General features: G+C 44.9%; 1 protein-coding gene across 3 annotated transcripts in view; it reads right to left on the bottom strand.

Moving 5' to 3' along the window:
• Positions 1 to 3,953: 3,953 nt before the first annotated feature.
• Positions 3,954 to 11,457, bottom strand: part of cfap210 (cilia and flagella associated protein 210) — a 113,935-nt gene continuing 106,431 nt past the window's right edge. For 2 of the 3 annotated variants that reach the window (XM_068034561.1, XM_068034563.1), the window contains one exon: positions 3,954 to 6,317. In XM_068034561.1, the coding sequence (XP_067890662.1) occupies positions 5,955 to 6,317 (363 nt within the window). In that variant the 3' untranslated portion in view covers positions 3,954 to 5,954. The remainder of the gene's footprint in view (positions 6,318 to 11,457) is intronic. The other variant, XM_068034562.1, reaches the window with a different exon arrangement.

Below are 11,457 nucleotides of genomic sequence, written 5' to 3'. Positions count from 1 at the left end.
CCTGCCAGCGAGGATGATTTGGATAATCTACTGAGTTAGCCAAAGCATTGTTCTGGCTAGGCTTATTGTTAGACTTCTGGCTCCAGTTGGGGCCTTGTAATGTACAAAGGTGTTTCAGATGCAAATTGCAGTGGCCATTTTGGTTGTCAGTTTTTTTTTTAAAGTTAATAAGATTTTCTTCATTAAAAGTCTAATGTAAGTTTCCATCCAATTAATTAATATTTCTCATTTGGCATACAGGATTTTCGCGACACCTCCGTTCCATATGGAAGGAAATCTGATGAAGCACATTTCATTAAAGGGGTGGAAAAGAAAAAGAAGAAAACACATTCATTCTCACTCACGCCTTAAATCCACTCATTAGTCTTTGAACTTTTGCAGCTGGCTTTGTCTGCACCAGCTATGCTGATTTCATAATTTTTTAAGTCTGTCTGGGAGGGTTATGTGTCATCAAATGGGGTTAAAGTTTTTCTAGTATCAATTTGTCATACATTGGGGATGTGTATCTCAATAAACATGTGGTTGTTGGTGAAGCTTGGGGTCTGCAAATTTCCATTATTGCTTAAGGCAAGTTTTCCTGTACGTACAATCTTTAACCCCTCTACTGTGGTTTCTGCTACACGTGGCTTTAACCATTCAGGTACCAGCACCTTGATAATTTTTCTCCCTATAGTGGCAGTGGGTAATAAATTGTTTTTTAGCCCCTGTGAGGTGTCTAAGATTTCCTCTGGGCCCTTGTCCTTGTGGAATTCTGAATTGAAATTGCTGGGTTTGATTAACTTTGGGTTTGGGACCTGATCATTGGGTTGTTCAGTGGGTAGATCCACACTGACCTTGCTTTTAGTTTTCTGGTGAGTCACACAAGTGCTGTTTATTTTTAGGGCATTTTTCTTTCTCTTTTCCCTTTACTGTGGGGAGGGTCTCTTTGCTAATTGCCCCATGTCCTCTGGGGCCTTCCTGCTCACAGGTGTCTGTCCAGCTTTCACTAGACTCCCCTGTGACACTTCGACTAGGTGAGGCATCACCTTCACTGTTGATTTGCCTTTTTGGGAACTTTCCTTGTCCCTGCAGGTTTCTGTAAATGCTGTTTGCAGCCTTGGTAGGATTCCTCTTTGGCCTGCATTTGCATAGGAGAGTGTGAGGTCTAATTTTTCCAACATTTCATGGTTGGCTAACTGGACAGTAGGGGTTTCCAGTTGGGAAGCCTCCCGGCCATCCTTTAACCTGTCCTCACTGTCCTTTCGTCCCCTTCCTCCCGAAGTGACTGACCTGTGCTTGTCTGTCCCCTTTTGTTTTTGGTAAAGGTCCCACACAATCCACCAGCACTCTGCTGAGGGGTCCCCCAAAACCCGGTATGGGAATTAGGGCTGTAGGTTTTATTGCAGGTTGGGGCTTCCCCACAATCTGGCATGTATGGCAAGTTTTACAGAACTTCACCACATCTTTGTACAGTTTTGGCCAGTCAAAATGCTGTTGTTTGGGGGCTTGGGTTTTTTTGTACACCGACATGTCCAACCATTGGAAGGTCGTGGGCCATTCTTAGTATTTATTTACGGTACCTCGGCAGCACCACTATCTGGTGAACCATTATCCACTCTTTGTCTGCAAGTCTGTGAGGAGGTCTCCACTTTCTCATCAGCACCTCATCCTTTAAATAGTAACAGTCAGGGACTCCCTCTGCTTCCGTTTCAGTTTGGGCAGTCTTTGCTAACTTCCTTAATACTGGGTCGGCTTGCTGAGCCTCAACTAGGGAAGATCTATCTACCCCATCCTTTGGGTCTTCTAACTTCTAAAGAAGTGACATAACCAGACAGTAGTGTCTTCTGTCTGCAGTGCCAGTTCAGCTTCCTCTGAGGGAGATGGTTTGGCCATGGTCCGACTCATCACACCATCAGGGACATGCTGGGACCATCTTCTGCAAGCGTTCTGTCTCCCTGACCTCTTTCGGTCTCTCTAAAATCACTGTGGAGGCTGCTATCTTTGCCACCATCAGATCATTACCCATGAAAAGGTCGACCCCATCCACAGGTAAACTAGGGACAATCTGCACAGTTACCAGTCCTGAAACTTGGGATACAAAATGCTGGTAACCTTCAGGGATTTTGTTAAATTTTCCCACACTCTCAGCAGTAGGTTTACTGGGTCGTACTGCCGCAGTTAAAGCCACAGCCTGCTCTTGTTTGCTTTCCATCAGGGCCCCTCTCCTGCACTGGTCTGGTGTGCCCTGATTAATCCTACAGTTTTTCCCCGTAATTTCCAGCAATCAGCTCAGAGGTACCCTGCCTTATTACAGTGCAAACACACAGGTCTTTGGGTCTCTCTCTCCTCCTCTCAGTATTGTCTTTTTTGGCTTGAGGAGAGTCCCCTGTGTGTCCAGCTTTTCTTTCTTGCCAAGGGCTGCTCAGGCTCCTATCACCCTCTCACCATTTATGCTTATTGGGGTTGTGGGGGTGACTAAGGAAGGATTTCCCTTGGGGTAAGGACTTGTGTACAAGAGTAAATACATCAGCTGGAATTGCAGCTTGCCTGGCCCTTTGAACCTTTTGTTCCTCAACGTGGGTTTTAATAGAAAGGGGAAGTGAGTTTTTAAATTCCTCGAGAAGGATCACCCCTCTGAGGTTTTCATGTGTGCTGTACCTTTAGTGCCCTTATCCATTGGTCAAAAGCAAGCTACTTAACTCTTTTAAACTCGAGGTAAGTTTGGTCAGGCTGCTTTCGGAGGGTTCAGAATTTCTGGCGGTACTAGTTCATATGCCCCTAGGATAGCATTTTTAGTCATCTCATAATCTGATGGCCATTTCAGCTGTCTTGCAATCTTTTCAAAAGTGACGAAAAGTGCTTCCATATCCCTCTCATTGAACTTTGGAATCAACTGGGAGAACTTTTAAGAGCTCAGCACATGGCCCTGAGCTAGGGGTAGTTCCCTCTCTAGTTGCCTTAACTCCCTTTGGAAAGCTCTTTTCCCTTTCCTGACAATCTCTCTGCTCTTTCTGTCTCTAGAAGTCTAAGTTGAGTCTCCTCTGTTCAAATTGTATTTTTGCTAACATTACCCTGTATGTTTCTGACTCTAACCCTGTTTCTGAATCTTCAGGTTCAAGTGAAAAATGGTTGGCCACAAGTCTTGGGATTTTGGATTTCCCAGCTTTCAAATGGAGAGTAATCGCTAACTGCCCAGCTACATTACTCAACTCTTCAATAGATAGGGCATTTAACCTGTTCCACGTTACTTCATTCTGGTTTAGGGAGATACTGGCCTTGAATGTGGACATGTTAGTATTCTAGCAGTGAAAACCACAAAAACCACTGTGGAGCAGCTCACAGCTCCAGTGACCCGGGTTCAATTCTGGGTACTGCCTGTGTGGAGTTTGCATGTTCTCCCTGTGAACCGCTTGGGTTTCCGCCGGGTGCTCCGGTTTCCTCCCACAGCCAAAGACTTGCAGGTTGGTAGGTAAATTGGCCATTATAAATTGCCCCTAGTATAGGTAGGTGGTAGGGTAATTGAGGGAAGGTGGGGATGTGGTAGGAATATGGGATTAATGTAGGATTAGTATAAATGGGTGGTTGTTGGTTGGCACAGACTCGGTGGGCCGAAGGGCCTGTTTCACTGCTGTATCTCTAAATAAAAATAAAAAACCTGTATTGAAGTTTAAATTTTTTTTTACTAGGGATCAATTTGGTTTCCCACTTCCAATTTCTCATCTATCGGGTTATGGCCCAGATGAACCCCCAAATTTCTGTTCTGGCCAGGTGAGGTGGGAGTCTCAGGTTCCCCTCTTGCCCTTCCTCTTATCTGACCGCAAAAGGGTTTATTCCTTTTAAACAGCGGTTGTCCTTACCACCTCTGAGTGTTGTACTTTTTGCCTTTACTGTGATCTTGAAAGAACCAATCGGACATGTTTAAACTCAAGAAAACAAGAGGGTAAGTTTATTATACTTAACAATCTAACCCCCGATTTAAAATTAATAAAAAATAGTTACACATTCATATGAGAATCTCACACACAAAAATAGATTATAAAGTGGAAAGTAGGTTTTTGGTTGGATTAAAGTCCAGAATAAATAAAAGTTAAATACACAGTTTGAGGTTGGGTGATTCGGTGGCTGTCTGGCTGGAGTTGTACTCTTGAAGTTGTTGGTTGGTCAAAGTGCATTTTGTGGTTGGCCTGGTTTGCTCAGGGTTTTCTTGAAGACAGGCTGGTAGGTGGTTCTCTTCCCCTGGTCTCTGGCTGTAGCAGTCTGTAGACTTGGAGGGTCCACAATCGTAGACGGTTTTCAAAGTTGATGTTTTCTGGAGAGAGAGAGTGAGGGAGAAAGGGAGACACACAGCTTTCTTTGCTGCTGGACATCAATTATTGCTTATCTCTGTCTGAGTGCAACTAAACCATGGACAAATGGTCACACGGTTCTCTCAATCCCCTTTGGTTTTAATGAGGTCCAAAGTCTAAAACCCAAAAGCACTCTCAGTTGGTGTTGTCAGTGTTTACGCCTGGAGGGACCTCTCCACTTATGAATGCCTCAATATGGCTTTGAATGTCCTGCTAACGAGGATGATCTGTATAATCTACAGAGTTAGCCAAAGCATTGTTCTGGCTGGGCTTATTGTTAGACCTCTGGCTCCAGTTGGGGCCTTGTAATGTACAAAGGTGTTTTAGATGCAAATTGCAGTGGCCATCTAGGTTGTCAGTTATTTTAAAGTTAATAAGATTTTCTCCATTAAAAGTCTAATGTAAGTTTCCAACCGATGACTTAATATTTCTCATTTGGCATATAGGGTATTCTTGACAAAATGAATTACACTATTGGCCCTATTATTGTATATACAGATGTAAGAATGATATCTGATGAGCATCAAACTTTAATCTTGTTTCTGACTTACTGGGCTATACTTTGTACTGGGGGCGGAACTCCCGGCACTGGGCTGTTAAGGTGTGGGAACCTTGCCTCTGCCTTTTCGTGCCCTCCCCCAACCCCGCCCACCACCCTGAGCGATCATCCGGTCTTTTTAAATCAAAGTTTCAGGAACTAGGCTCCCTGTCCCTTTACGATGGAGCTATTGGCCAATAAGAAGGCTGGCAGCTCAGCAGTATCGGCAGTGCCACTGGGAATGGTGGTCACTGCTGGTACTGCAGAGGACTCTGACCCAGCCCCAGTGCTGGAACACCGGACCAGAGATAGGTGAGGTAGTGTTGCCGGGATCAGTCCCGAATGCTCAGGGGAGAGGTGGTTGGTGGGGGTTGTGCAGTCCGCGGGGTAAAGATGTTCCTGGTAGAGGTCCTCAGTGGGCCACTAATTATCCACAAAGGAGGGACCCCACACCCCCCGCAAACCCACAGTGAGAGCGCCTCGTTGTAATGCATCATCCCCGCGCGGTGGAGTTCGCCCCCTGTCGATGGTCAGATCCCAGTGGTGGTGGGAAGAGGCCATTAATAGGCCACTTAAGGGCTTCAACTGGCCTCTGGGCGGGAAGGCCGTCGGCCTAAACCATCCACTGGAAAATCACTTGGCAATGGGTAAGCAATGGCCCCCCCGCCACCTGTCGCGATACTCCGTGCCCACACCCCCCCACCGGCCTCTGATCCCGTCTCAGGGGGCCTTACAAAATCCTGGTCATTATTCCATTCAATATTAACATATATTCTAGTACTTCGTCAATAATTTTGTTATTATAGTCCAGAATTTATTTGTACTGACAGAGAATTAAATGTTTCAGATTGAGTTTTATTAATCATTCATTGTTTGATATTTTGCTTAAATCTCTCTGTGAAACACACTACTTGAATGGTTACTCAAACATTGTTAGTTTCAAATACATGCAATAGAATAATTAGATTAAATCTAGACAGTACATGGTTGCCTATGTGCAGATGATCATACAGAAAGATTAGTTGTAGTTTTCAATGTAAAATATTTGTAGAAATGAAAATCAATTTGTACATTAATAATTTCCAAAGCTTTTACCATATAAAACCTAGCGATTTCTTGGATCTCTGGATATCACATTTATCGTGTATGTTCTTAATTGCCTCAGTCATACTGCGTTTATAATTTGGAAGTTGAACTCCAGAGGTGTCTTTGACCTGGTAACTAGGTCTAATTCCACCTTTTTCAGTAAATACAGGACCACGTCCTCCACCAATGCCTTGGTGAGCAGCCTTAAGAAGTGGATAGATATTTCTGCCTTTTTTTGCAGCTGCATCAATAACTTCCTGTGCATACTTTTCAAATTCCGTCTTTTCGATTTCAAAGAGAGCTGCATTTTTTTGTTCATGTTCCAGCTCAGCAGCACGATTACGTAAAGCCATAGCTTTTTTTTCAGCCTGGAAACAGGTAGAGAAAAATCAAGCTTTTTAAGACTTGACAGGGGCCTCTTGACCTTATTTTGGTTTGTTAAATAGAGTGTATAAATTGTCAATTATGTAAACAAGAGAAAAATAAAAACTAAGCAGCAAGTATTATTCCATTTCAAGCAGCTATGGAGCAATCATGTTAACTGATCATTTCAGTTTCTTTAAAACATCTTCAGTGTACTTATTCTATCAATTCTATCGGAATTGAATTTTTTCCGGCAAAGTTTGTCACTCTCAACATACTTTTAATGGCTGAAGATTGACCATGGTCAGAAATGCATGTCTGTGACTGGCAGGAGTGCATCTCTGTCGCTGATAGAAGTCCTGCCAAGTTGAAGATGCACTCCTTATTATAAGAATGCAAAACATCTGAGCCAATATATCTAAATATGAGTTTGCAATTAACCTAATCTCAATCTTTAACAGCAGAAGCATTAGGTTATGTGATCAATGTAAAGTATTCCTTGTCTCTCAGGATGTTCATTATTTGCAAAAATATAACAACCATCCCCATTAAAACTCCCAGTATTTGTGTTTTTAAAAAGCTTATAATGACTATCACATGCTTGTTTAGTTGTCAGTTATGCATTTCCATTGATAATTGTTTAAATTTTAGGGTTAACTATCCAATTCGTTGTCATTTAAAATTAGACCATCACAAAAATTAATAGTACTTGATATTTAATTTCCTACAGTCAATTTCCTAATAATTATTTGTTTTTATTTCTCTCATGAGCAGCACAGTGGCGCAGTGGTTGGCACCGCACAGCTCATAGCCTCACAGCTCCAGCGACCCGGGTTCAATTCTGGGTACTGCCTGTGTGGAGTTTGCATGTTCTCCCTGTGTCTGCGTGGGTTTTCGCCGGGTACTCCGGTTTCCTCCCACCACCAAAAGACTTGCAGGTTAATAGGTAAATTGGCCATTATAAATTGCCCCCAGTATAGGTAGGTGGTGGAGGAATAGAGGGACAGGTGGGGATGTGGTAGGAATATGGGATTAGTGTAGGATTAGTATAAATGGGTGGTTGATGGTCGGCACAGACCCGGTGGGCCGAAGGGCCTGTTTCAGTGCTGTATCTCTAAATAAAAAGAAATAAATAAATTATAAGATAAAGACAGCATTTGTCATTAGTGTCAAGAGGTTACTTGGATTATTATATCACCGGCAGCTACTACTTGACAATACACGGCTCGCAGCTTCATTATCATATTTAAAGTGTAAACCCTCCTCCTTGGAGAGTGTTGGTCACCCATCTGTCTTCCTGCCTCAGTTAGAGCCTGAAGTAAATGGTTGGAGGCAGGTTTGAGTTGGGATTCTGTTTTTTCAGACTTTAACCCTCACATTGCACCCCCGCCCCCAACCCCATGTGGTGCAAACCTGCCTGTTTTGTTTGGTTAAAAATCCTCCCTAACTGTCAGTCGGAAACAGCATTCAAACTTTTTTTTATTCATTCATGGGATGTGGGCGTCGCTGGCTAGGCCACCATTTATTGCCCATTCCTAATTGCCCTTGAGAAGGTGGTGGTGAGCTGCCTTCTTGAAGTCCATGTGGGGTAGGTACACCAACAGTGCTGTTAGGAATGGAGTTCCAGGATTTTGACCCAGCGACAGTTAAGGAACAGCGATATAGTTCCAAGTCAGGATGGTGTGTGGCTTGGAGGAGAACTTGCAGGTGATGGTGTTCCCATGCAACTGCTGCCCTTGTCCTTCTAGGAGGTATAGGTCATGGGTTTGGAAGATGCTGTCTAAGGAGCCTTAGTGCATTGCTGCAGTGCATCTTGTAGATGGTACACACTGCTGCCACTGTGCACCGGTGGTGGAGGGAATGAATTTGTGGGTGGGGTGCCAATCAAGCAGGCTGCTTTGTCCTGGATGATGTCGAGCTTCTTGAGTGTTGTTGGAGCTGCACCCATCCAGGCAAGTGTTCCATCACACTCTTGACTTGTGCCTTGTAGATGGAGGACAGGCTTTGGGGAGTCAGGAGGTGAGTTACTCATGGCAGGATTCCTAGCCTCTGACCTGCTCTTGTAGTCACAGTATTTATGAAGGCTACTCCAGTTCAGTTTCTGGTCAATGGTAACCCCAAGGATGTTGATAGTGGGGGATTCAGCGATGGTAATGCCATTGAATATCAAGGGGAGATGGTTCGATTCTCTCTTGTTTGAAATACTCATTGCCTGGCACTTGTGTGGCTTGAATGTTACTTGCCACATCAGCCCAAGCCTGGGTACTGTCTGGGTCTTGCTGCATTGCTACACAGACTGCTTCAGTATCTGAGGAGTCATGAATGGTGCTGACCCTTGTGCAATCATCAGCAAATATCCCCACTTCTGAAGTAGCTGAAGATGGTTGGGCTTAGGACACTCGCTGAGGAACTCCTGCAGTGATGTCCTGGACCTGAGATGATTGACCCCCCCCACCCCCCCACCCAACGCCAACAACCACAACCATCATCTTTTGTGCTAGTTACGACTCCAACTAGCAGAGAGTTTTTCCCCCTGTTTCCCATTGACTTCAGTTTTGCTAGGGCTCCTTGATGACATACTCGGTCAAATACTGTCTTGATGTCAAGGGCAGTCACTCTCACCTCACCTCTTGTGTTCAGCTCTTTTGTCCAAGTTTGAACCAAGGCTGTAATGAGGTTAGGAGCTGAGCGGCCCTGGCGGAACCCAACTGAGCGTTACTGAGCAAGTTATTGTTCAGCAATTGCTGCTTGATAGTACTGTTGACGACACCTTCCATCACTTTACTGATGATCAAGAGTAGATTGATGAGGTAGTAATTGGCCGGGTTGGACTTGTCCTGCTTTTTGTGTACAGGACACAGCTGGGCAATTTTCCACATTGCTGGGTAGATGCTAGTATTATAGCTGTACTGGAACAGCTTGGCTAGGGGCGTGGCAAATTCTGGAGCACAGGTCTTCAGTACTAGGCGGCACAGTGGCACAGTGGTTAGCACCGCAGCCTCACAGCTCCAGGGGCCCGGGTTCGATTCCAGGTACTGCCTGTGTGGAGTTTGCAAGTTCTCCCTGTGTCTGCGTGGGTTTTCTCCGGGTGCTCCGGTTTCCTCCCACAAGCCAAAAGACTTGCAGGTTGATAGGTAAATTGGCCATTATAAATTGTCACTAGTATAGGTAGGTGGTAGGGAAATATATAGGGACAAGTGGGGATGTTTGGTAGGAATATGGGATTAGTGTAGGATTAGTATAAATGGGTGGTTGATGGTCGGCACAGACTCGGTGGGCCGAAGGGCCTGTTTCAGTGCTGTATCTCTAATCTAATCTAATCTAATCTATTGCCGGAATGTTGTCAGTATCCAGTGCCTTCAGTCGTTTCTTGATATCGTGTGGAGTGAATTGACTTGGCTGAAGACTGGCATCTATGATGTTGGGGACTTCAGGAGGAGGCAGCGATGGATCATCCACTCGGCATTTCTGGCTGAGGATTGTTGCAAATGTTTCAGCTTTATCTTTTGCACTGATGTTCTGGGCTCCCCCATCATTGAGGCTGGGGATATTTGTGGAGCCACCTCCTCCAGTTAGTTGTTTAAATGTTCGCTACCATTCACGACTGGATGTGGCAGGACTGCCAGCTTAGATCTGATCTGTTGGTTGTGGGATCGCCTAGCTCTGTCTATTGCATGCTGCTTGAGCTGTTTGGTACCCAAGTAGTCCTGGGTTGTAGCTTCACCAGGTTGACACCCCATTTTGAGGTATGCCTGGTGCTGCTCCTGGCATGCCCCTGTGCACTCTTCATTGAACCTGAGTTGATCGCCCGGCTTGATGGTAATGGTAGCGTGGGGGGATATGCCGGGCCATGAGGTTACAAATTGTGGTTCAGTACAATTCTGCTGCTTTTGATGGCCCACAGCACGGGGTGTGGTACATGGTAATCAGCAGGAGGTTTCCTTGCCCACGTTTGACCTGATGCCATGAGACTTCATGGGGTCTGGAGGCAATGTTGAGGACTCCCAGGGCAATTCCCTCCCGACTGTACACCACTGTGCCGCCACCTCTGCTGGGTCTGTCCTGCTGGTGGGACAGGACATAACCGGGGATGGTGATGGCAGTGTCTGAACATTGTCTGTAAGGTATGATTCTGTGAGTATGACTATGTCAGGCTGTTGTTTGACTAGTCTGTGGGATAACTGTCCCAACTTTGGCACAAGCCCCCAGATGTTAGTAAGGAGGTCTTTGCAGGATTGACAGGGCTGGGTTTGCCATTGTCGTTTCCGGTGCCTAGGTTGATGCCAGGTGGTCCGTCTGGTTTCATTCCTTATCTACTTTTTATCAGTTAGATACAACTAAGTGGCTTGCAAGGGCATTTAAGAGTCAACCACGTTGCGGTGGGTCTTGAGTCACATGTAGGCCAGACCAGGTAAGGACAGCAGATTTCCTTCCCTAAAGGACAGCAGTGAACCAGATGGGTTTTTATGACAATCAACAATGGTTTCATGGCCATCATTAGACTAGCTTTTTTTAAATTCCAGATTTATGAATTGAATTCAAGTTCCACCTTCTGCCGAGGTGGGATTCGAACCATGTTCCCAGAGCAATACCCTGGGTCTCTGAGTTATTAGTCCAGTGAAAATACCACTATGCCACCGCCTCCCTGAGAATGACCCATTCATTCCTACTCTGTTTTCTACCTGCTAACCAATCTTTAATCCATGCCAGTATATTACCTCCTATCCCAGGTGCTTTAATTTTGTTAACCAACCTCCTGTGAGGGACTTTATCAAAAGCCTTCTGAAAATCCAAGTATACAATGACCACCGACTCCCCTTTATCAATTCTGTTCGTAACATCCTCAAAAAACTCCAACAGGTTCGTCAAACATGATCTCCCATTCATAAATCCATGTTGACTATGCCTAATCAGATTATTATCCAAGTGTCCATTTGTCACATCCTTTGGAATGGATTCTAGCATTTTCCCTACTACTCCTAGTAAGACTAACAGGTCTGTAGTTCCCTGTTTTCTCCTTCCCTCCCTTCTTAAATAGTGGGGTGACATTTCCTACCTTCCAATCTGCAGGAACCACTCCAGATCTATAGAATTTTGGAAGATGATCACCAATGCAACTACTATCTCCATCGCTACCTCTTTCAA

The sequence above is a fragment of the Heterodontus francisci genome, chromosome 7 (assembly GCF_036365525.1).
Source record: "Heterodontus francisci isolate sHetFra1 chromosome 7, sHetFra1.hap1, whole genome shotgun sequence".
NCBI lineage: Eukaryota > Metazoa > Chordata > Chondrichthyes > Heterodontiformes > Heterodontidae > Heterodontus > Heterodontus francisci.
Note: the sequence above shows the minus strand (reverse complement) of the source record. Positions and strands in the feature narration are given on the sequence as shown.